Source organism: Lontra canadensis, unplaced genomic scaffold, assembly GCF_010015895.1.
Source record: "Lontra canadensis isolate GAN:19392208 unplaced genomic scaffold, GSC_riverotter_1.0 scaffold12, whole genome shotgun sequence".
In the NCBI taxonomy this organism is placed as follows: domain Eukaryota; kingdom Metazoa; phylum Chordata; class Mammalia; order Carnivora; family Mustelidae; genus Lontra; species Lontra canadensis.
Window position 1 is genome coordinate 6,600,747 of NW_022631006.1, and position 25,751 is coordinate 6,626,497.

The 25,751-nt window shown below is 47.4% G+C and overlaps 2 protein-coding genes and 1 long non-coding RNA gene across 7 annotated transcripts; 2 read left to right on the top strand and 1 right to left on the bottom strand.

The window, feature by feature from the left end:
• Nucleotides 1-932: 932 nt before the first annotated feature.
• LOC116867050 (polyadenylate-binding protein 2) lies at nt 933-16,877 on the bottom strand. 3 transcript variants are annotated; one of them, XM_032856370.1, is made up of 7 exons: nt 4,639-5,004; nt 4,172-4,286; nt 3,377-3,444; nt 2,984-3,090; nt 2,238-2,325; nt 1,997-2,148; nt 933-1,057 (listed from the first exon to the last, which is right to left on the bottom strand). In XM_032856370.1, the coding sequence occupies exons 1-7, from the start codon at nt 4,987-4,989 to the stop codon at nt 1,018-1,020; spliced, it is 921 nt and encodes a 306-aa protein (XP_032712261.1). In that variant the 5' UTR covers nt 4,990-5,004; the 3' UTR covers nt 933-1,017. The 3 variants fall into 3 exon arrangements, with proteins under 3 accessions (XP_032712261.1, XP_032712263.1, XP_032712262.1); XM_032856372.1 differs by lacking the exon at nt 4,639-5,004 and adding an exon at nt 4,438-4,461; XM_032856371.1 differs by lacking the exons at nt 933-1,057; nt 1,997-2,148; nt 2,238-2,325; ... (2 more) ...; nt 4,172-4,286; nt 4,639-5,004 and adding exons at nt 11,908-14,866; nt 15,458-15,897; nt 16,373-16,460; nt 16,758-16,877.
• A 25-nt stretch (nt 16,878-16,902) lies between these two features.
• On the top strand, nt 16,903-17,910 carry LOC116867052. The gene is made up of 3 exons (XR_004382548.1): nt 16,903-17,112; nt 17,280-17,358; nt 17,662-17,910. It is a non-coding gene; the product is annotated as an uncharacterized LOC116867052 (long non-coding RNA).
• A 3,382-nt stretch (nt 17,911-21,292) lies between these two features.
• PPP1R3E (protein phosphatase 1 regulatory subunit 3E) lies at nt 21,293-24,694 on the top strand. 3 transcript variants are annotated; one of them, XR_004382546.1, is made up of 4 exons: nt 21,293-21,902; nt 22,164-22,703; nt 24,319-24,458; nt 24,618-24,694. XR_004382546.1 is itself a non-coding variant. In XM_032856373.1 (3 exons), the coding sequence occupies exons 1-2, from the start codon at nt 21,486-21,488 to the stop codon at nt 22,584-22,586; spliced, it is 840 nt and encodes a 279-aa protein (XP_032712264.1). In that variant the 5' UTR covers nt 21,293-21,485; the 3' UTR covers nt 22,587-22,617; nt 24,319-24,687. The 3 variants fall into 3 exon arrangements, 1 of the variants encoding a protein (XP_032712264.1); XR_004382547.1 differs by having other exon boundaries at nt 24,601-24,687; XM_032856373.1 differs by having other exon boundaries at nt 22,164-22,617; nt 24,319-24,687.
• The last annotated feature ends 1,057 nt before the right edge of the window (nt 24,695-25,751 follow it).

Below are 25,751 nucleotides of genomic sequence, written 5' to 3' on the forward strand. Positions count from 1 at the left end.
CTACTCCTTAACTGGTAAGTGAGAACTTCCCCTCCACAACACCAGCACTTCCACAAAGGAGAATTAACAGCCATCTGGGATCTAAGAGAAAATAGGAAAACAGATAAATAATCCTTACACCCAAAAGGCCAAACAAATTTTTATTTTCAAAAACAACTTTATTCATGACACATATTAAAAAAAAACCTCCCACCCCCTGGAAATGAGCTAAAAAAATAAACAAAATCCACCTCCCACCTCCCTGTTCCCACTTCCTCCCATTCCCTCCAAATAAAAGGGAAAAAAAGGCAAAGGAAAACAAAACAAAACAAAACAAAAAACTGAAAAACAAAAAAACGCCCCAAAACCCCCCAAAACAAGGTAGTGCATTTCCCCAAGGGGTAGGGGAATTTACACTGGAGCCGCTGGGAGCGGAACGGAGATCTTCCGGCTACAGAAACCTGCAAAGAAAGACACTCAAAACAGAAAAAGAAACACAAAAGGAAACAAAAAGAGATCACCAGGCAATCTGGAGGGGCAGGGAGCCGGAAAAGAGGGGTGGGGTGGGGGGCAGACCTGGCAGGACAAGAGCAGGTGGAGGGGACTGTGAAAGTTAGGGAGAAGATGGAGGGAAGGTAACAAGCAGAACAGTTTGGTGTCCTTCCAGAGCCCTGGGTAAAAAAACCCCTCCTACCACCCATGTCCACCTACCCTTGAGCAGCCCCCAAGGGGGTGAAGTGGGACAGGGAAACAAGGGGAGCAGCTTGCGCAGTTGAGACGTGTCCATGACGAATCCCCAGAGTGAATGAGCAGCCCCCTGCCCCACTCCCTGGGCCTTCCCCTACTCCCCAAAGCAGGTCCCTCCTCAGCAGTTAGTTATGGGATTCTCCCCCCTTCCACAGTATATCTTTTTTTTAAAAAATATTTTTTTTTTCCATCAAGGTCATCTTCTGTTTTTCTTTTTTTTTTTTTTAATTCTTTTTTTTTTTTCCTTCTTTCCTCTTTTTTTCCTCTCTCTCCTCCTAATACACACTTTTTTTAGTAAGGGGAATACCATGATGTCGCTCTAGCCCGGCCCCTGGAAGAAAGAAGGAGAGTTAGGTGTTAACATGATCACTTAGGAGTTCAGCACAAGCCCCTCCCCGTGGGCCCTTGCCCCAGTTACAGTGCAGGGAATGGGGGCCAAGATATTTCCAAGTATCCTAAAACTGACCCCACAATCCCAGAAATTGTGACACACCTGGCATATGGGAAGGGGCAATTTAATAGAATACCTTGCCAGAGGCAAAAAAACAAAAGTGTATCTGAGATAAAGGGGCAAGAAAATGGGACTCATTATTTTTCCAGTTTCAGTTCTTCACAGCTCTTAAACCCCAGGCCTTCACCATCAGATCCTCCCTAATTCCTGGGAGCAGATAAGTGAATCTTACGAAAAGCCAAGGTCTATATGCCTATTCTGTCTATTTAAAGGCAGGGAGAGGATAGTAAAGCAACATGGGCACCACTAGGCCCAGAGAGAAAAGATAACCTTGCAAAACATTGGCTCAGTTAAAGAGTAAATATCTCAGTATCCTCCCACATGGCTGTTGAGGAGGATCAACTAGCCTCTGGCATTCTTCCAAGGGAGGTTCAATCTTCAAGCCCTCCTTAACTCTGGGAAAAGTAGCAAATGTCCAAGCAGTGCCTTCACTACTCTGAGGCCGTTCTTCCTGGCCTGCTGTGTAAACACCTTCACTGCCACCAAGTCTCAAGGAAAAAAAAAGGCTGGAGGAAGAAGCATCTCTCAGAACAGAGTGGAGAGATCCAGCCCTTATCACCAATTCCTGCTCCAGAAAACGATGATTAGACTGGCCGCCTGGCCTGGCCTGCAACTACCTTCCTCACCCTGCACAGGCAGGAGACCAAGTCCCTGGAGACCAAGGGGAGGGTAAGTGAGGGAGGTTCCTCAGATCAGGAAAGAAGGAAACATACAGGGCTCATGGGAGGCGGGGGAGAGGAGCAGCCCATCTATCCTGACCTGTAGACGCGACCCCGGGGCCTGCTGTTAAAACCACTGTAGAATCGAGAGCGGGAACTGTTGTAGTTGGTAGTCCGGGCACGGTATCGGGCTCGTGGGAAACCCCGGTCTGTTGTGCTGATGCCTGGTCTGTTGGTTCGTTTTGGGATCACCTGAGAGTGAGGGATGTACAGCAGAAAGCCTCAGAATAGGCCTGGAGAGTTTATACAGAACCAGAACAGCAATGGGCAATGGGGCTTACCTTGATCTGTCTTCCTCTAAACAGGGACTCATCTAAGGCCAAAGAAGTCCTCACTGACTCTTTGTCTGAGAACTCTATATATGCAAACCTGAAAGAAATAATTTCTCATTTCATCTATCTGAAGTTACAAATAGCAGCTTATACGTCAAATCCAACTTGCAGGTATGCTCTGCTTGAGTAACAGCGTAGCCACATTTTTAATTCTTTGTCAAAAAAAAAATTTTTTTTTTTTAAAGATTTTATTTATTTATTTGAAAGAGAGGCAGTGAGAGAGAGCATGAGCGAGAAGAAGGTCAGAGGGAGAAGCAGACTCCCCGTAGAGCTGGGAGCCTGATGCGGGACTCGATCCCGGGACTCCGAGATCATGACCTGAGCCGAAAGCAGTCGTCCAACCAACTGAGCCACCCAGGCGTCCCTTGTCAAAATTTTTTTAAACGGAAAACTTCAATCTAAATTTTTAGCTACTCTTGGAAAATTATAAAAGAGTTTACACAGGGCTGGATTTCCATATAGTGGAACCAGCTGGGGTTAAGCAAAAGCTGCCCCTCCCTCTTCTAGTTCATGATCCCACCCACACTAACCTTCATCTTTATCTGTCTGGTCTCCCATTTATGTGTAACCTGATATATATATTAAAGACCCAACTTGTAAGACGAACACCACATATTTTAACTTACTGCTCAATATGAAACATAATTTATTTCTAAAATGCAATTAAAATGACCTCAATCTACTTCCCTACTTACCCTTTAGGATGGCCACTAAATTTGTCACAGAGTATGGTAACACGGTTGACTGAACCACAGCCATGAAAGTGTGCTTCCAGCTCTTCTGCTGTTGCACCATAGTCCACCTGTGGGGGAGTAGAGGTGGTCATGTTTCACAGGTACCCTGCCTAGCGTCTAGGCTGGGCCACCCATCCACCCCAAGGCACATCAAATCTTGTTCTCTAAGAAACTAATCTTTTCTCTCTCCAACCCCAGAGCCTCTGCGGATCACCATTACCTTTTACCTCCTCCAAACCCTCCCAATACTCCCCAAATTCATCATCTATCCTTGAGATGTTCCTTTTGAGCCTCCTATTAAGCAACTCCCAAAACAAGAGCTTCCCCAACCCCAATGAGGACCCTAATACATACATTGCCAACATAGATGGAACGGGCATCAGCCTCCATCTTCTCTTCAATGGACATGATCACTGGGCCAGCTTTGAAGAAAAAAAAGAATCAGGGGGTGAAAGCTGGTTTTCTATTTGACCAATTTTTGCACCACTACCACCACCACCACTAGAGTAAAGAAAAGATTTTGGTCTGTTCTGTTCCCTGCTGTACCCTTTAACAAGAATACTGTTTAGCACACAATAGGTACTCGCTGAACATTTGACAAATCAAGCAACAGATTAACACACTCTTAAAAATCAGAGAAAATGGTACAGGAATTCCCTCTTGCCCCCAAATCAAGTCCCTATTGAAAAGCTTTGACTGAAATCATGTGAAAAGTGAACAAAATCAAAGGAACCCAAACTCAACATTTCTAGATTTATTAAAGGGAAAGCGCCCCCCCCCCCGCCCCCCTGCAGTCGAGCAGTTTCTCTTAGAACTCCTAACTAAAGGGTCTCCAACTAAAGGAAGAACTATGAGACTTGAAGGTCAAATGCCAGTTGGCAACCTCCACAAAGAGTAGAGGCAGACTAAAGAACAAAGAAGAACACATTTGTTAAAAGGACAAAGAAAGGCACAAGATCACCATCATTAAAATGTAGGTTTTTGCCTCGCTAAGGTCAGAAAAACACACAATGGACTATGACCGCACCACCTGCCCAGTAATTGCTCAGACAAGCAGCTCCAAGGTCCCGAGCATCCAATTCCACACAACCCGTGCTGGCACAACCCTTCCGAGGACCCGGGCTCCGCGTGCAACCGCCAGTTACTCACCATTGCCTGGAGGTGGACTCATATTCATCTGTTTCTCTACCTCGTTCTGTAGCTCCTTTAGCTTCTCAGCTTCTTCCTCCATCTCCCTTACTCGAGCTTTGATCGCTTCCAGCTCCTACAATGAGTGGAGAGGGTATGGAGAAGAGCTTAAGAGGAACCAACGCAGGGGCTCTGCCCTGCTCTCCGTCCGAGCGCGGCCCTAACCATGCTCGGCCATTTCCCTCGCCCCACATGCGGGTCACGATGAAAAAAAAAAAGCAAGCTACCTTCTCTAGAACAACACTAGGCACCCATAACGCCCGAATAAACCCGGCTGGGCCCCTTCTGGCGGTCGAGGATCCGTTCCCGGCCCTGCCCCAGCCACGTTATTCCCCGCCCACCCCCACCCCCCGCCTGCCTCCCGCTCGCCCGAGCTCTGGGCCTCCCGTGACACGGCCGGGCCTGCTCGCTCGCCCTTCTTCCCTCACCGGGTCCTCAATGGCGCCGTCCCCCGGGTCACCCTCGACCAGTCCCGGCTCCTCCTCCTCCTCCTGGCTGCCGGGGGCTCCCGAGCCAGGCCCAGGGCCCGGAGCTCCCGGGGGGGCGCGGGGCCGGGGCGGCTCCTCTTCGGGCTCGGGCTCCGGCTCGGGCTCCAGCAGCAGCTCCTCAGGCTCCAGTTCCTCAGACTCCAGGCCGTTCCCGTAGTCCCCTGCGCCCCCCGGGGCCCCCTCCCCGGCCTCCCCACCGGCCCCGGGCACAAGATGGCGCCGCCGCCCCGGCCCGGAGCCCCGACCGCCCGCAGCCCCCGCTGCTGCTGCCGCCGCCGCCGCCGCCGCCATCGCCGCTCAGACTGGGGCCCGCCGCCCGGCGATTGGAGAACTGCGCCGGGCACGCCGAGGACTCATTAGTCTAGCAGCCTGCCCGTCACCACGAGCTAGGACTCCATTGGGGAATATTACTTGGCAGTCAAACAAGACCCCACCCCTAAGGCGGGATATTGCGGCAAATTCTCAAATCCCGGTAGGGGAACTGGCCTGTCAATCAACATACGTCCCACCTCCTCTCAAGTTCTTAGGTAACAATACCGCCACGCTGTGACGACATTCTTGCTTCCCCCACCGCCTCAAGGCGGGTCCGCGAAGCATGTGACGCTCGGTGATTGGCCGCTGGCTGGGCGAAGGGAGAGGGCCAATCTTCCGATCGCCTCGCCGCAATGGCCGTCTCAGATGCCCATTGGCTCGTGAGATTCGAAGGGCTAACACCCGTTTCATGACAGGTGAACCTTGCCCCGCAACGGACCGCTAGGCTTCCAGCAATGGAAACCCGAGGTCACATGACTAGTCCTCAGGGGCGCCGCCATCTTCACACTACTGGTTGCCAACTAGAGAGCTGTTGGAAAGCGGAGGACAGAAACATTGAGGCGGTTTCTGGAAACTGGTTTGCTGACCAGGAGAAGGACCAGTAGATGGGATGTTGCTGGAAATGGAGGTTCTGAATGGAGCTCTCCAGTAAGGACCTTACTTTTCTCATCGAAGTTATTGGTACCAACATCCATGGGGTCTCCCAAACCGGAAAGCGGGGAGAAATCCTTACTCCACAGCTATCAGTCCTGTCTGATCTGTCTTCCTTTCACAGGCATACTTTCTAAGCCCTCTGTTTATGCCATTGTTTCAGCTTGTTTGTTGGACTGTTTGCTACAGCTCCCTAACAGGTTTCTCAGATTACCGTGTCACTGTTCCACCGCTACCAGACAGCTGGCTCCCCTTTGCTGGCCAGGTAAAAGTAAAACTCCACCGTGGCCTTAGAGACCTCAGGACCAGGTTACTTCACAAATGTAATTTCTACAGTCCTCATCCCAGGGGGTTTACCTGCATCCGGTTCTGTGCCTCTGTACACGCAGTCCCCTTTCAACCAGACCACTGCAAACCTCGTCATCACCTCTGGTGCAAAACCTTCCGCGAGCCTCCTATCCCTTCCATGACAAGCAGGCCTACCTCCACTGTGCGCTTAATCATTCTGTCCTGCATTGTGAGTTTGGAGATGAGAGGCTGGATCCTATTTACATTTGCAGCGCCACTGTGGGACAATATGCTTTGCGCATAGTAGGTGTCAATAAGGTTTGCATTGATTGAGATCTGGGTGCCACCCTCATTCTTCAACACTTTCCCAGCCCTCAAACTCTCCTTCAGACCGCAGAGGAATTTCCCCTCTGAGACCTAGTCCTGGAGAACAGGGTTGCCATATTGTAGTGATATTACACATTTTTTAAAAAGGAAGGAACGACGGTGCTAAGTTTGCAAGAGGGTTACCAAGCTAGGGCTTTACAGCCAGATTCAAATGAGCCCAACCAAATTAATTAGACAACCCCAACAGGATGTGTATGGCTGGGGTAGGAAGACTGACAAGAGGAGATCCCTGTCAGCCAACCAAAAAGTCATAAGCTTCTCAGTATACCCCACTCTTCCCCTCACCGTCACGTTTTCTCACAAATCCTTACCTCAGGAACAGGGGGATTCAAAGCAGAGTCATAGTCACTTAAAATTTCACTGAAAATTAATTCAGCAGCCATCTCAGCTCCGGTGGTCTGCGAGAACTAACTTGAGCATGGAAGACAAGCTCTGAAAGACTGGGGGGTTAATGGGGGAAAAAAAGATGTTCTACTATTCCTAATCTAATCAAGATTTTTGTTTTATTGGCACCTGGTTTAAACTAATCAAGCCAATCAAGGGAAATGGGATATTTTCCCCAGTTCCTATTTTTATTGAGTACTTGATTTTGTAACATGCACAATCCTAGACTCATTATATTATCTCATTGAATTCTCACAACTCTATGAAGCAAATATTTCCAAAACTATAACCTTTATTAGGGATGAAGAAAGAGTGAAGTAAACTGCACAAATCATGGAACTAATTAAAGGTGAGCAGAGGAGAAAAAAAAAGTTAGCTGGGAACTCAGAGCTTTCAAAGCTTGGATCAAAATTATAAAAGGTCTGCTTTGATACACAAAGATTACATTATATATGATGTTGAAATTGGAAAAAAGACTAAATTCCAATAACAAATGATTAGGCAGACTCTAATTATATCTAAAGATTATGCACCTATTAAAAGGGATATATATAGCATGTAATAACATGCAAAAATAATTTTTGTTAGGCCAAAGAAGTAGAGTGTAAGATTGTATATGAAATATGATATAAGTGATATCTTATTTTTTAAAAAGATAACGTGGACATGGGGAGAAAAGAGAGCAAGAACCAGTTAGATCCTTTCTTTGGTAATATTTACTAAAAGATTCCAAACAGATGAGATTCTTAACCCAGTGATTGTATTTCTTACACTCTGCTCTCAAGAAATAATCTAAAAACTGGATAAACATTTGAGAATAAAGATATTCATCAAAGTGAAAAGATGTAAGCAATTTGAATGTCCAAGTGGGCACATTCAGGAAAATTATTATATACACGTAGGTATAATTTTATACAGTCATTTGGCCTTCAAAATATTTTTAATGACAAGGAAAAACTGTGCAATAGAACTGTAAGCAGAATTGTAGTATAGAAAATTGTATATACAGGGGCGTCTGGGTGGCTCAATGAGTTAAGCCTCTGCCTTTGGCTTAGGTCGTGATCTCAGGGTCCTGGGATCGAGCCCCACATTGGGCTCTCTGCTTAGCAGGGAGCCTGTTTCCCCCTCTCTCTTTGCCTGCCTCTCTGCCTACTTGTGATCTCTCTGTCAAGTGAATAAAATCTTAAAAAAAAAAAATCAAAACTGTATATACAGTATGATCCTAAAATAGAAGCACAGATAGAAGGTGGGAAAGAAATATGCCAAAATGTTAACAGTGGTACTTTCTGAGTAGGATTATACTTAATTTATACTTTTCCATGTTCTATGATTTTTCCACAATATATCATTTTTATTTAAAACTAACCTTCCAACTTCCAAACTCACTCTCGTAAGCATGATTACTTTTAAAGACACATTTAAAAAGGTATTTGGAGACTTGTAAAGTAAGATACTTCCCTATTAGACTGTAAACTGCAAAAGGCAAGGACATCATCTTAATTATATTTGTATTCCCATTGCCCATCACCATGTGCCCAATAAACGCTAACTGAATAATCTTCCATAATAATTTTAATACCTTGCCCATTGTTGATTAATAGAAAACATCAAAGAAATAAGTTTCTAAGAATGAATTTGTAAGAAATTAGATGTAATGATGTGAAATTTACCCGTCATGAGTATAATTTTCCTTCAGTAATAACCTCTCAATAGAGACCATGGAGTTTCAGGAAAACTAAAACTCAGTGATGTTGTGCCCGAGAAGGAAAAATGTGTTAATGGAAGTGAATGGTTAGTGGACTTAAGAAAAGGAGAATTAAATCAGTAAAAAATGGATGAGGACACCTCCAGTTCTGTCCAAAAGGAAAAGCCATCTCACTAAACTACATAAATACTTGGCTCCTTGGTAGTTTCATCCCTATTTTTAATTCTTGCTCTTTTTGCCTGCTATAATAATTCTCTATAATCTAGAACTACATTGTTTAATATGGTACCCACTCACCACACATGGTTTGAGCACTTGGAACATGAGTATTCTGACTTGAGATGCACTGGAAGTGTCAAATATACACTAAATTTCAAAGACTTAGTATGAAAAAGCAATAAAATAAAATAAATAAAATAAATTTATAAATTAATAGCTGTAATATTATTTATTAATAATATAGTATTATAAAGTAATTATGATGTATAATTTATAAATTAATAGCTATAATATAAAATAAATAGCTGTAATATTAATTATAGACAGAAATTATAGTAATTTTTATATACTGGCCTAACTAAAATATTATTAAAATTAGTTTCATACCTATTTCTCTTGCTTTTCTAAAGAGGCTACTAGAAAATATAAAACTACATATATGGCTTACATTATATTTCTGTTGGACAGTACTGATATGGAAGCTTAAAGCCTTGATCATTTACTCACCTCTCCTGTGGAGTGGACTCCAGTAATTTTCTTTGTTTTTTGAGGGGGCTGAGCCCAACACAGGGCTTGAACTCACAACCCTAGATGGAGAACTGAGCTGAGATCAACAGTTGGATGCCCAACTGACTGAGCCACCCAGATGCCCCAACTCCAATTATTTTCTAATGCAAAGTCTAGCCTTGCCTACCTTAACTCCCTAGGTCTGTCCTTGCAGGGAAGTGAGGTGTCCATTTAAATGAGAAAGAACCTCCATCAGGCTGCTTATTTTCCATTCTGCTTGGTTAACTTCTTAACAACTTTGTATCTGGAAAAGTTGTTTTAACATACTGTACCAGAAATATGTGTTCTTTACGAAAAGACCAGAAAATACTGACAGTAAAAAGAACAAAATAGGTGCGCCTGGGTGGCTCAGTGGGATAAGCCTCTGACTTCGGCTCAGGTCATGATCTCAGGGTCCTAGGATCCAGCCCCGCATCGGGTTCTCTGCTTGGTGGGAGCCTGCTTCCCTCTCTCTCTCTGCCTGCCTCTCTGCCTACTTGTGATCTGTCTGTCAAATAAATAAATAAAAGCTTTAAAAAATAAAAATAAAAATAAAATCACCAGTAAAATCCAACACCCGTGATAATCACTAGTGATATTTTGGCATATACCCTCCCTGAGATTTTCAATACATAAATACATATATAGTTCCGCGTGTGCACACGCGCGTGCGCACAAACACACATTTATATACTTATTTTAGCAAACTTGGATCATACTGTATATATTTTCTTTTCTTTTTTTTGACAAGTGAGAGACATCTTTCTGTATCGATAAAAATATTTTTCCAATTTCATTTTCCATGACTTTACTCAAAAAAGTCACCTTAGAAATGAGGGCTTCCCTGACTATTCTATTTAACAATGAAATCTGTACTTACAACTTCCCAATTCCATGCTAATGAATTCTTTTTCTTCATAGCATTTACCACCTCATAACATGAAATGTCATGTTAATGAATCTTGTGAGATGAATTTATTTATTTAATTTTTGTTTGCTTCCCTTATTAGAATGTAAGGAACATGAGGGCAGAACTTTGTGTCTGTGCCCTTCTCTATCTCAGTGCCTAGAACTGTGCTTAACATACAGAAGAGGCTTGAATATTTGCTGCATGAATGAATGATTCAATCAGTGAAGAACTACAGAGATTTCCATTACATTATATTTTCTCATTAATTTTTAAAAGTCTTAATTTATTTATGTCACAACTATATCCACTTAAGGCAGCTTTTAAAGTTTTCAAAGGATCTGCTCTTAAGAGGAAACACAGAATGTCTATAATTCATCTAGTTGCTAGAACTAACCAAATGTTGCCCCACTTTTATCAAAAGTACCATCTGGAGGAATGACACTCATGAAGAAATGTCTGAAGGGTAAACAATCCATCTATCCATTTAGATAGTATGAAATTTAGCCCTATACTGAAGCATCATAGGGTATCTTTGGGCTAAATTGTGATAACCCTCATTAAACAAGCTTAGGACCTACTGAATCCCCATTTGGTGTTTCTATGAGAAATCAACATCATATTTACTGTCAGGTGTTATGGAGGGTGATATCCTCTATTTCATCTCAGAAGAGCCACAGAAGTTTTTGCCCATCTTAAGGAACTGATAGGCTTTTCTAAATCCTAACAGGAATGTGAATCTTGTGTTTTCCAATTTGCCATAGCTGCCAAGAAAGCTCAAGGCCAAATTCATAGCTTAGCTTTAGTATTCCGAAATACTACTTATAGAATGCTTTTCTGTACATTAATTTTCCCTTTGCTGCCATCTTATTTCAATTTACCCTTTACATCTACTTTAAAAACCCATATTTGCCTATTTTGTCTTTTGTGTATTATAGTAAGATGTTGCAAATGCTTTTTGGAAGGAACAAGTCAAATACAAATCAATCATTAATTCAGTCACACTACAGTGGAGATAAATGCTCTCATCGCCTGATAATATTAACTACTAAGAGCATCTAATTCTCTTTCCCCTAATGCCATGTTCACCAAGCCACTCTCAGATTTTAATATGGCTTGCCCTGTTGATTTTCTATAGAGAGAGGATGGAAACTCTCCTCTAAGCAGTATACTTCTAACTACAATTTAACACATAAACCCAAATGCAATTTAATTGCACTGGATTATAAAAAGACAAGGAATTCCTGCTTATAATTCAAAATTAGGATCATTATTCCTGTCAGACATGATTTTGATGTGGTCATAGACTAGAAGTACAGAGGTATGGGCTGAATAATTTCTGTAGATTCCAACCACTTTAGCTGTTTGCATTAAAATGGCTGAAACCAATTATCTCAGGGGTCCAGGAAAGGAAGCAGGGGCTCCATTTTTGCCTGAAGTAGGCAGCAGGGAACTGGGGAGAAATGTTCATTATCATCAGAGGCTGAACCACAACTGGGGACGTGATTACCATCACACAAAGCTTTGGGGTAACTTTTCTTTGTTTTGGTTTGTTTTCATTTGTAGCCATCCCAAAGTACTGTAGACACATGCCCTCTTAAGATTTGGCTTGGCACTGATGGAGTTCTTGGCGTTGGGCATTTGGAAAGGGTTGGGAGATGGGGGAGGGGAGAACAACTCTGATTTTCTTTTCTTTCTGAAACCCCTGTTACCCTAGTTCTTGCCCTTAACAAGGTCATGAAGAGATGATTAGATCAAGAAATGTCCTGACACCAGGCTACAGAGTGTAGAAGTCACAAACCCTGCTCAGTCCTTCTCATTAAACTTCTGGGCTTTATTTATTTTTTTTTTTAATACGACCATTACATATTACACAAAAATAAAAGTCAAATGAACTTGGTATTTATAAATTATTAAATAAAAATACAGGAATATATATTTATATTTATAGAGCTTTTTCTTTTCTTCTAAACTAACCAAATCTGTTCTCCCGCCATTTTATGATTTAAAAAAGTAAAATAGTATATACCCTAGAATAAGTGGGGAGTGGGAATAACAATTGCAGGACCTAGTTGCCCTACTTCTGCTCCTTCCTTGGCCTAAGCAAAGTCCCTATTTGTCCCTTTGGGCTCCAGAAAGCAAGAAACGCCCTCTCCACCTATTTAATCTCTGAAAAATGGCAGTTAGATTTATTTCCCTTATTTTTAAAAAAAATGAAATAGATTTAAAAATTGGGAGCCATACTCAGCCTTCCTGGCCAAGAGCTAATCCCAAGGAACTATATGGCTCTAGAAGAGAGTCTCTAGTTTTCCCTGACAGAAGAGTCTCTGGGGTTTCCATTGCCCCTCAAGCTAAAAAGGACAGGACAGATCAAAACTGCCCATTCTGGTCCCAGGCAAGCTACGCTTCTGGGAATCCAAGCCCTTTCCCCTTTCAGAAAACAACCTCTCCTTCCACCCAGGTGTGAAGGCCTCAGAGCAGGGCATTGTGGTTACCTGACCATGGTCCCTGCTGCTCAGGTTTGCTAATGCCCCCAGGAGAGCTAACAAGGATAGGTGTCCTGTGGTAGAGGGGAGGGTGAAGAGTCTGCCCCAAAACCTGGGGGAGCGTGGACTCCAATTTGGAGCTGATGGTCTAGTCAGTGGTTTTCCAACTTTTTTTTTCAGCAGCAAACCCCTTAATGCAAATAAAATCTTACCCTGAACCCCGATATGTAAGACAGCTACAAGGGGAGCTATTCTGTTTGAGGACATGTAGCCCAGCCTGCTTAGCACCCCCTCTTCCCCTCCCCAAGGACTCCTGAGGCAACCCCTAGGAAACTTCAGGGCTCTGCCAAGCAGTCTGAAAACCACTGGTCTAGTTTGTCCTGAGCAAGCCAGAGACCCCACCCCCACCCCAACTGCCTGCCACAGACCAGCTCTGAGTTTCTGGTGTCCACACACTCACAACAGACCAAGTGGCGCATGCAGTCTACCACGTCCCCTATAAATACCATTAAAAAGTGCAGCCCTCTCTCAAAAGCAAAAATCTGGGCTAAACACCTGAGGCCGATTTTGGTCCCACGTCCTTGTGAGTACAACTATGTTGCCACATTCCGGGACCAAGCGAAAATCTCCAAGAAGAGTCAACCACGGTCTAGCTAAGCTGATCAGTGCTCAGGATCAAGGGCAGGCTTCTAGAGCACTGTGTCTGCAGTCAGCATTGGAGAGCAGCAATTCTAGCACCTTGGGAAGTGCAGCAGTGAGGTCTGGCTCAGGACATGCATCTGGAGTGAAATCATTTCTCTCTCAAAGGAAAAAGCTATCATCTGAATCTGTTCTAGAGGACCGTGAGCTCTAAAGTTAATGTCCTCAGACTCTGAGGTACAGACAAGTAATACCCATGCAAACAGCGTGGCTTCAAAGAAAACAGAAATGCTTCTAGGTCATGGTAGGTACTCTAGAACCCGTACACCTGGCCCTGGATAAAGCAGCACCAAAGCCCACTACATGGCATAGGCCCATCACGGAGTACAGGTCACCCTCACACCCGTGGGGTTCAGAGCTGGAATGTTCCTCTCAAGGCATCAGCAGTCTCACTGAGACACAGTGCAGGACCCAGACTGCACTCTAGATCAGTATTTACCTCCACACACTCCAAAGGAAAATCAGAGTCCCAATTTAAAGTCTAAGTTTGGGTACAGAAGGTCCCGAGACACAGAACACTTTGGGCACCAGTGCGCCCTGGTGGCAGCAGAGGGTGGCAGGTAGGTCCAGGCCTCCTCCCCCGTTGCTGCCCCCCCCACCCCCCAGGCCATTGCAGGCTCTGCAGCCCTGTTTTCTGTTCAAAGCCCAGGAAGCAGCAGCAAGTACGTGATGCGCAAAGAATGGGGATGGTGAAGCAACAGGCCAGATACAGAACTTCTCTTCTCTCCAGAGGCCTGCTAATGACTTTCTGCCGGAAAGTGCCCAAAGCCCTCTTCTGGATACAGTGTTTCTCCCACAACCTTGAGGCCTCAGGACAAGGAGAGGCAGGGAGGAGAGGGTTGGGAGGAGGGGCAGAGAACGGCCCCTTGTTCTTGCCACTCCAACAGAGAAGTTTTCTCCTTGAAAGCGGCCACCAACAGGTTAGACAAGCAGCCCAGCATGCACACGAGCATGCGTGCACATGCACAAGCGTGTCCAAGCAGCCCGCCATCACAGCCACCTCTCCCTATCACCTGACAACCTCAAGCTTCCATTTCAAAGGGATGTGCCTTCTGTGTTTTCCCCAAATCCCACTCAACCAAAGGAGAAACAACCCCTTGTGCAAGTTGATCTTCCTCAGGGCTACATACGGAGTGCTAGGTGTAGCTTTGTGTGCCTATACCCCAGACATGATCCCTCCCACCTTTGCCAACCCTGGAATGACTTTATCTCCTGGCCCCCAAATACTTCCCCAATACATTCCCTAATGTCTCCAGCTCCTCCTTCCAACTGCCTGCCTGGCACACACAGCTCCTTCACACAGTACCCTGCCCCCTCCCTTCCCCATTCCATTCCCATCCATTCATCCCACTTCTTCCAAGGGCATTTCTCTTGCTCTGTTCCTGCTTTCGTGTCCCCCCAGCCACACCTAGCCCCACCTGGCCCTAGACTTTCTCACTTGCTAGCAAAAAAGGCCCCTACAGTTACCAGGGCCCCCAGTGCCACGGCCCCTGTCAGCACTGTCCTCACTGAGGCCCAGTTCCCCTCCCGCAGACGCCGCGCCTCCTCCAGGGCCCCGTCCCCGTATAGAGCTGTGAACTCCGCCTGTGGGAGAGAAGGGAAGTAGGAGAGAAAGAAGGAGAAAGGGATATCAGGAGAGGAAAGAGTGGAGGAAAGAGGAGAGGAAGAGTTCCAGTTCCATCCACTGCAAACACTACCCCATTACCCAGCTCCTCCTCAGCCAAAGTTCTACTGGCTGCAAACCCCCATCATCCCCCATGAGCGCCTGGCTCATTGGCCCTCTCTGCCTCAAGTGAATGCCAGCCTCTCCCGGGCCAAAATTTTTGCTCCGAACTGGCATCCTTTGCCAAGGCCTTCCTGACCACCGCCCATGCCTGACAACCCCCTGCACCCCCACCCATGTCACATACGCTGGTGTAAAAAGTCCCCAACAGCTGGATGCCATTTCCCTGCAGGCACTGTGTACTCTGTCCTCTGCTATGGACCATGAGCCCATCCAGTGATGACTGCCTGGCAGCCCTGGAGTGCAGAGTCCAGCATGACACCCATAGTGAGGGCACCTGGTGCCACCCAAATAGGGAGACTCAGCCCCCAGCCTCAAGCCAGAGCCCCATCTTCCCTCTGGAGACCAGCTTTGCAGAGGAGTGTTAGGGCAGCAACTGAGAAGCTTCTTACCCAGCCCCCACTGCTGTGGATCCAGTCGGCCAGCCGCGTCTCCAGGTAGGCCACCATCCACTCTTGCACTTGGCCCACAAGTGGCTCCATCTCTTTGTTGACACTCTCAGCACACAGTGCGGCTCCAAAGACAAAGAAGGCCACAAGGCGGCCCCAGTTGGGGCCCCCTTGGAAGAGTTCGTCAGAGACCTGGGTGAAGCGCTGCTGGGCTGAGCCTGGGGTCACATGCAGCTGGGCTGCCAAATCAGAGAAGGTACGCCGGAAGCGGGTCTCAAACTCATCTCCAGCTGCCCGCATGGCTTGGTGCAGTGGGTCAGCTGCTGGGCCCTCCCCAGGGCCAGCTCCACAAACATAACCCTTCTGCCTCAGCTTATAGCCTACAAAGTCTGCCACTAGAGCCCGTGTGTCTGGGGCTGAGGCCGGGGTCGCCATCCGGGCGGCTGTAAGAGTCAAGGATGAAAGACTGCCGTGAATATATGGTTGGAGAGCCAGAAGGGGTGCTTCAGGCTTGGCCAACCCAGTGAGCCGGGGAGAGAGGTGGGAGGAAACGCTCAGAGACCACTGGGCAGGGAGGGGCAAGAACACGGGAACTAAGTCAAGGTGAGAGGCCAGGGCATGAGGGGGCTGGCCATTAAATTCGTGATATGCCACATTAAATGCATAACAAGTAAATTTTATTTTTAAAATACTTTAGATTCTTTCCATAATAGGAGAATGCTAGCTCTGTAACACCCCCTACAAACCCCCTTTCCACAGTACACACCTTTTTGGCTTAAGGAAGGGGCTCAGTACCTCCCCAGAAGGAAGATGTGAAGATGCTGGCCAAGGCACAAGATGGGGGAGGAGACAGGGTCTGAAGGGAAAGGTGGGAGAAGCAAAGGGCTGCCCGGGACAGAGAAGGAAGGGGACACTCACCCAGCCTGGATGGCAGCTCTTAGGACCCAGCGCTGGTGGCAAGGAGCCCCCAGCTGGGGCCTTTCATCCTCCTGGCCAGCGTGGAGCCCTGGGAAGGGGAGGGGGAGAGCAGAGCTAGGCGGGGAAGGCCAGGGATCTGGGTCTGGACTGAGAAGGCTGGGGTTGCAGCTTCCCGGACCGGCCCCTGCCCCCAGCATTCTACCAGCTGTGTGGCCGAATCCATGTTTAATGACTGTCCTCCCGGGAAACCCAGGGCCAAGGGCTTCCTGCCGACACCATCTCTACTCCCAGCTCCCCCCAGTGCAGTCCAACAGCCCAGCTCCTCCTTCACCCCCACCCTCAGCAAGTCTCCAACCCCGCCTGCCTGCCAGGTTAGGGATCTCACGGGTCAGGCCGCTGCCAGGATCCGGGCCGTTTCCTGGTGCAGGAGCTGGGAGGGAGGGAGAGAGGGAGGAAGGGAGGGAAGGAAGGAGGGAGGAGAAAGGGGGGGGTGGCGGGAGGGAGGGCCCGGCGCCGGGTGATGATGGGGCCCAGAGATGCGTCCAGAGAGAGGGGCGGGGCTGGGAAGCAAGCTTGGGAAGGGCCACAACTCCGGAAGAGAGAGGGCCGCTGTAGGCCATGAAGAAAGAGCAGGGCAGAGAGGACACAGAAGGCCAGGCTGGGCTCCTGTGACTGAAGGCTGCCCAGAGAAGCCGGCAAGACCTCAGGAAACCTCGGAGTAAATTCACCATTTCCAGAAGGTCTCTGATGTTTCATACACTTGTTGAATTTTTTCCAGCCCTGGAGTGGATGCCCGGATTAGAGGAGCAGTTCCCATTCCAGTGGGAACTGCCTGCCAGGTGTCTCGCCCTGTGGGACTGGCAGACACGACACGGACACTGAACAGTTCACTCCCTCTTTTCTCCAGGACCTTTAACCCAGTAGTCTCTTTGCGGGCTAGGGCTTTAGCCAGGCATCAAGACTTGGACCGCAAGTAGTTTCTGCAGGTAACCTTTCTTTACCTTCTTTCATTTTTTTTGTAATCAGATTGGTTTTCTTTTTCATTCTTTTTACCCCACACATGGACTTATTCTCATTATGACAAGTTCAAACAATATAGAGGTATAAGGGGACCAAATACAAGTCCTCAATCTCCCACCTTCCACCCCTTGCTCAATTCTGCCTCCCTTTCTGGAGGATGCCAACCAAGGTCAAGGTTGATGGTTACCCTTTCAGATTTTATATGTGTGTGTGTGTATGTATGTATGTCTACACACACATACATACAGGTATGCCTATTATTTATACAGGGCAGTTCACAGGATGTGAAGCAGTGTGACCACAGGTGATCCTCAGGAGGGCTCTCTCAGGCATTCTGACTGGGCCCCACTGGTTCTTGCACTCGCACTTCCTTCCACTCCGTTCGGAGGGACCTCCACCCAAAAGCTAGAAAGAGGCAACCCAATTTTCCTTTCCTGCTGGTTCCCTTTGCTTCTACCTGGGGTCCAAGCCTTGATATTCCTACCTGCCCTTACAGTCTCTGGAGAAGAAAGTGTTTCTGTAACAATAATAGTAACAACTGGGGTGCCTGGGTAGCTCAGTGGGTTAAAGCCTCTGCCTTCGGCTCAGGTCATGATCCTGGGGTCCTGGGATCGAGCCCATTGGGCTCTGCTCAGCGGAGAGCCTGCTTCCTCCTCTCTCTCTCTGCCTGCCTCTCTGCCTACTTGTGATCCCTGTCTGTCAAATAAATAAATAAAATCTTTAAAAAAATAATAGTAACAACTAATACATTTTGAGGACTTATTAGGCGCTAGGTGCTTTCTTTACATGCATATTTATCCTCAATCCAATCCCTAAGCTGTTTTAGTCTCATTCTATAGGTGAAAAGAGTGAGGCTTAGAGAGGTTATTTACCCAAAGCCATATACTCAGAAACTGGTACTCAACTTTGTCTGACTGTAAAGTTTGTCTTAACTTTAAGTGTGTTGCTAGAAGGTCATCTCTCTGCTTCGGATAATCTACGTTGTTATGACATTGACGAGTCCAAATTCAGTCCTCCCCTCCATTCTGAAGGCACAGCAGACTGCACACCTTTATGACTGTATCCCTCAACCATCCTCCTTATTTCTTTGCTCTTGGGCTGATCATTCTAGCCGCCACAGGCAAGTCTGCCTTGCTGCATTATTCAGAGAATAACCTGGTCCATTCCTTCTTTTGCAATACTGATTTCTTCTGAGACACTTAACTGAAATAACAACACTTTTAGGTCTCAGGATCTAAGTATATTTCTGTCTGCCCTCCCATTTTATTTATAAGCCCTGTGAAAGCAGGAATGGAATTTTATTCACTGTTATGCCCTTCAGGCCTAATAGACCCTCAGTAAATGTTGACTGAACAAATCATTCAGCGCGTACTGTAAGCCTACTCCGATGTTTGAAGATAACTGTAGTGGCTATTTAAGAACAAAGACTGAACTGTGAAGAAGGAAAAAAAAGAAAGAAAGAAAGAAAAGAAACATTGATTTGGAAGAAAGGTTCAATGTCAGCCTGAACAGAACTGCTAGGCCAACACAAATTACACCTGGTCCAAAGCTGTGTACCTCAAGGATCTTCTCAGACCAACACCACGGAGCCAAGGAATGGCAGCTCAAACTATAGACAAAGCACAAGTGTTTTTATCAGAAAACCTCAGGCCATATAGGCCACTTTGAACTTATCTATTTCTTTAATTATATATATATGTATATATATTTTAATTAATATATACATATTAAAGATTTTATTTGAAAGAGAGATATATAAGGAGCACGAGCAGGGGAGGGACAGAAGGAGAAGTAGACTCCTTGCTGAACAGGGAGTCCAATGTGGGGCTGGATCCCAGGACCTGGGATCATGACCTGAGCCAAAGGCAGATGCTTAACCAACTCAGCCACCCAGGCACCCCTCAACGATATATCTTACAAGAGCAAGGAAGACAGTTTTCTTTTTCTTTCTTTTTTTTTTTTTAAAGATTTTTATTTATTTATTTGACAGACAGAGATCACAAGTAGTCAGAGGCAAGCAGAGAGAGAGGAGGAAGCAGGCTCCCTGCGGAGCAGAGAGCCAGATGTGGGGCTCGATCCCAGGACCCTGGGATCATGACCTGAGCCGAAGGCAGAGGCTTTAACCCACTGAGCCACCCAGGCACCCAAGGAAGACAGTTTTTAAATGCTTGATTGTAACACAAATTAGTGTAACATTATTTTACACCATAAAATAGGAAAATAATAGGTCCATGGATTATATATACATGTATAAAATCAGAAAATAAAACTACTTTAAAAATGATTCCCAGGGTGCCTGGGTGGCTCAGTGGCTTAAAGTCTCTGCCTTTGGCTCAGGTCATGATCCCAGGATCCTGGGATTGAGCCCCGCAGGCTCTCTGCTCAGCAGGGAGCCTGCTTCCTCCTCTCTCTCTTCCTGCCCCTCTGGTTACTTGTGATCTCTGTCAAATAAATAAATAAAATCTTTTTTAAAAATTTAAAAAAAGTAAAAATGATTCCTGGCTAATTAGCATTCCTAAGGTTAAAATGGAGTTAAAATGCAAATAAGAGAGGTGCCTGGGTGGCCCAGTGGGTTGGGCCTCTGATAGTATGTGTCTCATGGTTTATTTCCAGCTTAGTCACTTGAGATTTTACAGTTAAACTATTCTGCTGTTTTAAATTTAGAGATTCCATTTCTACTCTAAGATTCCTCATTACAATACTCTGAAGATGTTAACTATTACTACTAAATGTTTTAATCTTATATAACCAAGTTGGTAAGAGTGGGTTCTAGCACTGGACTGCTGATGTTCTAATCCCAGGTCCTCAATCATCGCCTATGTGACTCTGGGCAAGAGTCCCAGCCCCTCTCTTCTTCAAATTTCTCACCTGTAAAATAGGCATACTAGTACAACCTACTCTTTTGATGGGGACTTACAGGAATTAAAATTTGCAAAACTCTTACAGGCGTACCTAGTATGTACATTGTGTTATACAAAATCAGTAGGGGATTTATGGGGGAAAAAAGAACTACACAAAATACTTCACTTTTTTTTTTTCACTAATGTAGAACAAAATGAAGGAGAAAAAAAAAGCCAGCTCTGTGCCCCTGTTGAAAGCTCCCAGTGGAACTAGAACTCCACAGTCCCAACTTCAAGAGAGTTGTGTGTTCGTTCATTCATTCAATAATTTGAGAGCCTACTATGTGCTGCAACTATGTGTTGAAACTGTGACTCAGACACAGCCTCTGTCCTCAAAGGAATTGCAGTGGGATTACAGATCAGAACTCTAATCTACTTTTTCACAAATGGGAAAACTGAGTTCCAGAGAAATTATGCCATGCTCACGGTCACACAGCAAAATACTACCAGAGGTGAGACCAGAGCTGTCTTCCGACAACTCAGTTCAGAACTCTTTTCTAATGGACCACCCATCCTTTTGAGGGCCACACTTTAGTTTCTATTTGAGACACTACCTAGTTTTTACGACCTTTCCTTCTGTGCACTCCCTGTAAGCCCCCTCCAAAACCTGGAGCCTAGGGTTTGGAAAAGAAAATGGTGAGTCCTGAAGAGAAAGTCACACGCTGGGCATATTTAACCATCCTTAGCAAAAAAATGAAAGGTTACTCTGTCCTCCCTTAAGCATTAACTCTTCCCATGCCAGAGAGGTTGAAGCCGTTAAAAAAAAAAAAAAAAAAAAAAGCCTGAATGGTCTCAGGACCGGAAGGTGGATCCCCGCCCCCTGGTACGCTGCAAAGACAGATGGGGAGCCACCTGTCAGAGGACTGTGGGCGGGGGCCCGGCCGAGAGGGCCGCGGGACTGGAGAGTGAGCGCCGCTGAGCGCACGCTCAGAGCAGACAGCTTGCAGGAGGCCGGAGACGATGGTCTAAAATCCTGAGAGCTGACGGTCAGAGCGGGGGCGGGGGGTAGGTTGGAGGGGAAGGTAGTCACGGAGGGGTGACAGCTACAGGAGGTGGAGGATCCTGGAGGTAACAGCAAGGAGAGTACGCAACGGCGAGGGGCGGCTTCTGCGCCGACGCCGGGAGGTCAAGCCAGAGGAAAGCAGGGGAACGCTGCGGCGTTGCGGGCTTGCCCCGCCCGGGCGGGGGGTGCCATGTCTCGAGAGCGGCCCCCCCGCACCGACATCCCCCGCAACCTGAGCTTCATAGCCGCATTAACAGAGCGTGCCTACTACCGCAGCCAGCGGCCCAGCCTCGAGGAGGAGCCGGAGGTGGAGCCAGGCGAGGGTGGGACGCGCCTTGGGGCCCGATCCCGCGCTCACGCTCCGAGTCGGGGTCGCCGGGCCCTTTCTGCACCTGCCGGAGGCGGCGGGGTCCGGGCGCCCCGCAGCCGCAGCCCGGACACCCGTAAGAGAGTGCGTTTCGCCGACGCGCTTGGGCTGGAGCTGGCCGCGGTGCGCCGCTTCCGCCCCGGAGAGCTGCCCCGGGTGCCCCGCCACGTGCAAATCCAGCTGCAGAGGGACGCCCTCCGCCACTTCGGGCCGTGCCAGCCTCGCGCCCGCGGCCTCCAGGTAGGCGGGCGGCAGCGGCACGCCCCTTTCCCGGGACCTCCCCGAGCCGGCCGCCGTGGGCGTGTGGGAGAGGATTTATCACGCAACACCCATGTCCCTCCCCAACCCTAGACTTAGTTTTGCTCATTCCTTTTGGGGCCACTCTCTCAGCTGGGCTCCACTCCGACTGCCCCACGCCGGGATCGGCCTCGGACTGGCCCGGTGCCGCGTCCTGACCCCGCCCCCCGTTTCTCCTCTCCTCTCTCCTCCCCTTTCCCCCAGGAGGCGCGCGCCGCCCTGGAGCCGGCCAGCGAGCCCGACTTTGCCGCCCGCTTGCAGGCGCAGCGCATCTGCCTGGAACGCGCCGAGGCGGGCCCGCTGGGCGTGGCCGGGAGCGCGCGCGTGCTGGACCTGGCGTACGAGAAGCGCGTGAGCGTGCGCTGGAGTGCCGACGGCTGGCGGAGCCAACGCGAGGCACCCGCCTTGTACGCCGGCCCGGCACCGCCCCCGCCGCGCGCAGACCGCTTCGCATTCCGCCTTCCCGCGCCACCCATTGGGGGCGCCCTGCTTTTCGCCCTGCGCTACCGCGTGACCGGCCACGAGTTCTGGGACAACAACGGCGGCCGTGACTATGCTCTACGAGGGCCCGAGCATCCCGGGAGTGGCGGAAACCCGGAGCCCCAGGGATGGATCCACTTTATCTGAGACGCCTGGGTCGACGGCGGGAAAACCAAAGGCACCCAGGGGCTGGGGGAGCCCGAAGATTTGGCGGGGAGGAGTGAAAGAAACGGAGATTGGCTGGGAGCTGTCCAAGAGAGTCAAGTGGGGGAGGGCGAGGAGGATGGGAAAAATCAAAACGGTGTGGGGAGTGGGCGGAATCAACGAAAGTCGGGGAGGTCGGGGTGGAAAAATAGAGTTGGATGTGAGTGATAGGAACCCAAGGCATAGAAGAAAGGAAACCAGAAAGGGCGCTGGAAGGATTAGGAAAAAAGCAAAAGACGGGTTTGATGGTGATACCGTGAACTAGTCCTGGGAGAAAGTAAGTGGGTTCGTCAGACTTAAGCAGATAGTTAGGGTACCTCTTTGAGATTGAGGAGGTACTTTGTTTGAAGTAGGAGTCCACCCTGCTTAAGTCATTTGGATTGCGAGCTCATTCCCTCTTCTTACCCGCCGTTGCCACCTCAGGTCCCTCAGTCCTGCCCATCCTAGTTTTATACTCAGCCATAATTGCCTTGCTTAAGTCCCAGGAACTTGGCCATTGCTTCCCAGCCCCTGGCATTATGACAGGATTCCCTTGTCATTCCCGACGATCCTGGGCTTCATTTCCCCCTGACTGGCTGGGGAGTAATGGCAGGCTGCAATCAGAGCTCCTACCTCCTCCTCCAGGCAGCCCTGGGGATTAAAATGAAGGCTAAACCAACTCCAGGCCTGTCCTCGTAGCCAAATAATGCCGTGCCTGAGGAGCTGGTAAACTCAGGGGCTTCCAGAAAAATGCCAGCCTTACCTTTCTGGAGTGCCTTTTAATGACCTTTAAGCACTTTATGCACTGTATTTGTCAAGAAACAGTGAATCACAAGAATAACTATCATGATTCTGCTTTGGGAGGAAAGAGTCACTGACTAGCTGTATTACTTTGGGCAAAGTTATTTCACGTCTCTGGGCCCCAGTCTCCTTGGGAAATTAGATTTTAACTAGGTGATCTCTCACAGTCTCTTCTTGCTTTGACATTTTATGATCCATGAGTGTAGATAAGAAGCCACATTCTTCAACCTACATTTGGAGTGCTACAGTTCAGAACACACAGTACTCCCAACATTTGGTTGGGGCTGAGGATGGGTCTCCCAGTTTCTGACACAGATGTTCCAGAGCCCAGGAAGCATCCCACAACCAGCTGCAGCCTGATGGTATTCCAAACCCTTTTTCAAACTGCAGTTCATCCTCTGCCCCATACTTTTTGCTCTTGCCCCCCCAGACTTCCAGTCTAGGTACTTTGAGACAGTTTTGGGCAGGTGCATATCTATTGGGGAAAATGATTTTGGGAGCCCCAGAGATGAAACAATGCTGAGGATCTCTTGAGGATAAGGGTTTATGAATATAAGAAATGGAAAACATTTCAAATCAAGAATCAAAGCCACTTAGTAATTAAATGGCACCAGAAGATGGCAGTCTGTTCATACCCTGAGAAAGTGAAATGGGGAAGCTGGACTCTTCTATCCATTCACCATCATGCCTTAGGTCTCCCTTCCTGGTTAACCTCTGTTGGTAGTTTTTCCTTTCCTCTTACCCTATTCCTAAGCTCTTTGCTTTCTTCTTTCCTTGTCCCTCTCTCATCACTTTCATTTTTCTTTTGATATATAGGGTATTTACCTTCGTTTTCTCTTTTCCATTTGCCTCCATCTTCATCCTTGTTGATCTCTGCTATTCCTTCTCCCTCCAGAAGGGGTGGAGAACCTACTTCCTTTTCTCCAAGACCATGATTCATCCACCTTCCTCCCTCAGGCTCCTTCTTGACAGTCTTCTAGAAGGGAGAAGAGGGAAAAGAAGCAGTTCCTGATGCAGATGAACAGCCGCTCCCAGGTAAACCAGCTCCCCCACACCCTTTTCTATCTATTACTAGTTTCTCAAAAATGTGTGAATCCCCCTCTTATGACCGAGTCAGAGAGTGCATGCATACATGCCCATACATGCATTCGGAACAGAGTATGGGGCATGTTACCAGGCCCCTCCTTTCCAAAGCTTTAGTCCTTTGAAGGAAGATGGCCAAAAGAGAGGAACCCCGAGTCGCCCCTCAAAGAAGTGCCGGTTTAAACAGCATCCTTACGTGAAGAGGAAAACAAAGAATTTCATGCAACTTGTGGATCACCTTCAGGTCAAATTTCCAGCAAAGTGAAGAAAGAACCTCCTGGAAGCCACCAAGCAATGCGCTTTTTAGTCATCAGTGAAGAGCCCAAGGAAGGATGATGGAGAGGGAGCCTAGGTCGGGGCTCAGTGTATACTAATCTCTTGCCTAATGTGTTTGCACTACTGTCATGTCGTATTAACAATCGTAATAGCTCACATGTACTTATCTACTCAAATCTGGTGTCTTGCATGCATTACAATCTTCAGAACAACCCTATCAGTTGAGAAATATTATCCCTGTTTTAGAGATGAGGAAACCGCTCAGAAAAGCTCAGTAATTTGTTCAAGATCACATCGCTGGTAAATGGCACAGCTAGGGTTGTGAACTCAGGATCTCCAGAGCTTCTGTGTATAACCATGTTACTACATTTTTTCCTTCAAAAACAAAACTGAAAACTTTGCCATATGTAATCTCTTATTAGGAAAAGACCACAGTTTCTAACTTCCCATCCTCCCAGTTTACCGAAATGGCTTAGAGAAGGCAAAGTAGAGGGTCCAAGCTCCCATGCAGGAGCTTGCTCCTGTCTTCTGTACCAGTGTCCCAGCTCTGCAGAATCAGCAAGGGGACCACACTGCCTGCCTGCTAGAGAACTCGGGAACCCATGTGAACTTCAGCTTTTCCTTACATTGGGATTCTTTCCTGCCCCTAACCAACATTCTGCACCTGTTGGTGTGACACCCTTTCCATTCCCCTGACCAATCCCTAAAGTTTCCATTAAAGGGTATCCCTGAGTAGGACAACTGCTGAATGGTCTGTGCTTGGGCTCTCTCTGCGAGCCTGGATATTGCTGAGTGGATAAATGTAAACTGGTTGGAGACAGAGAACCCCCTGAGTTTTTTCTTTAAGAAGAGCTATGACTTCCAACCCCCTACCTGCCCCGTCATTCTCAGCTTTATAGAACCAACACCTGAACCTTCTAGTTCTTTCCATATAGAGCTGCCCCAGGGCTTGGGGTAAGCTGATAGTCT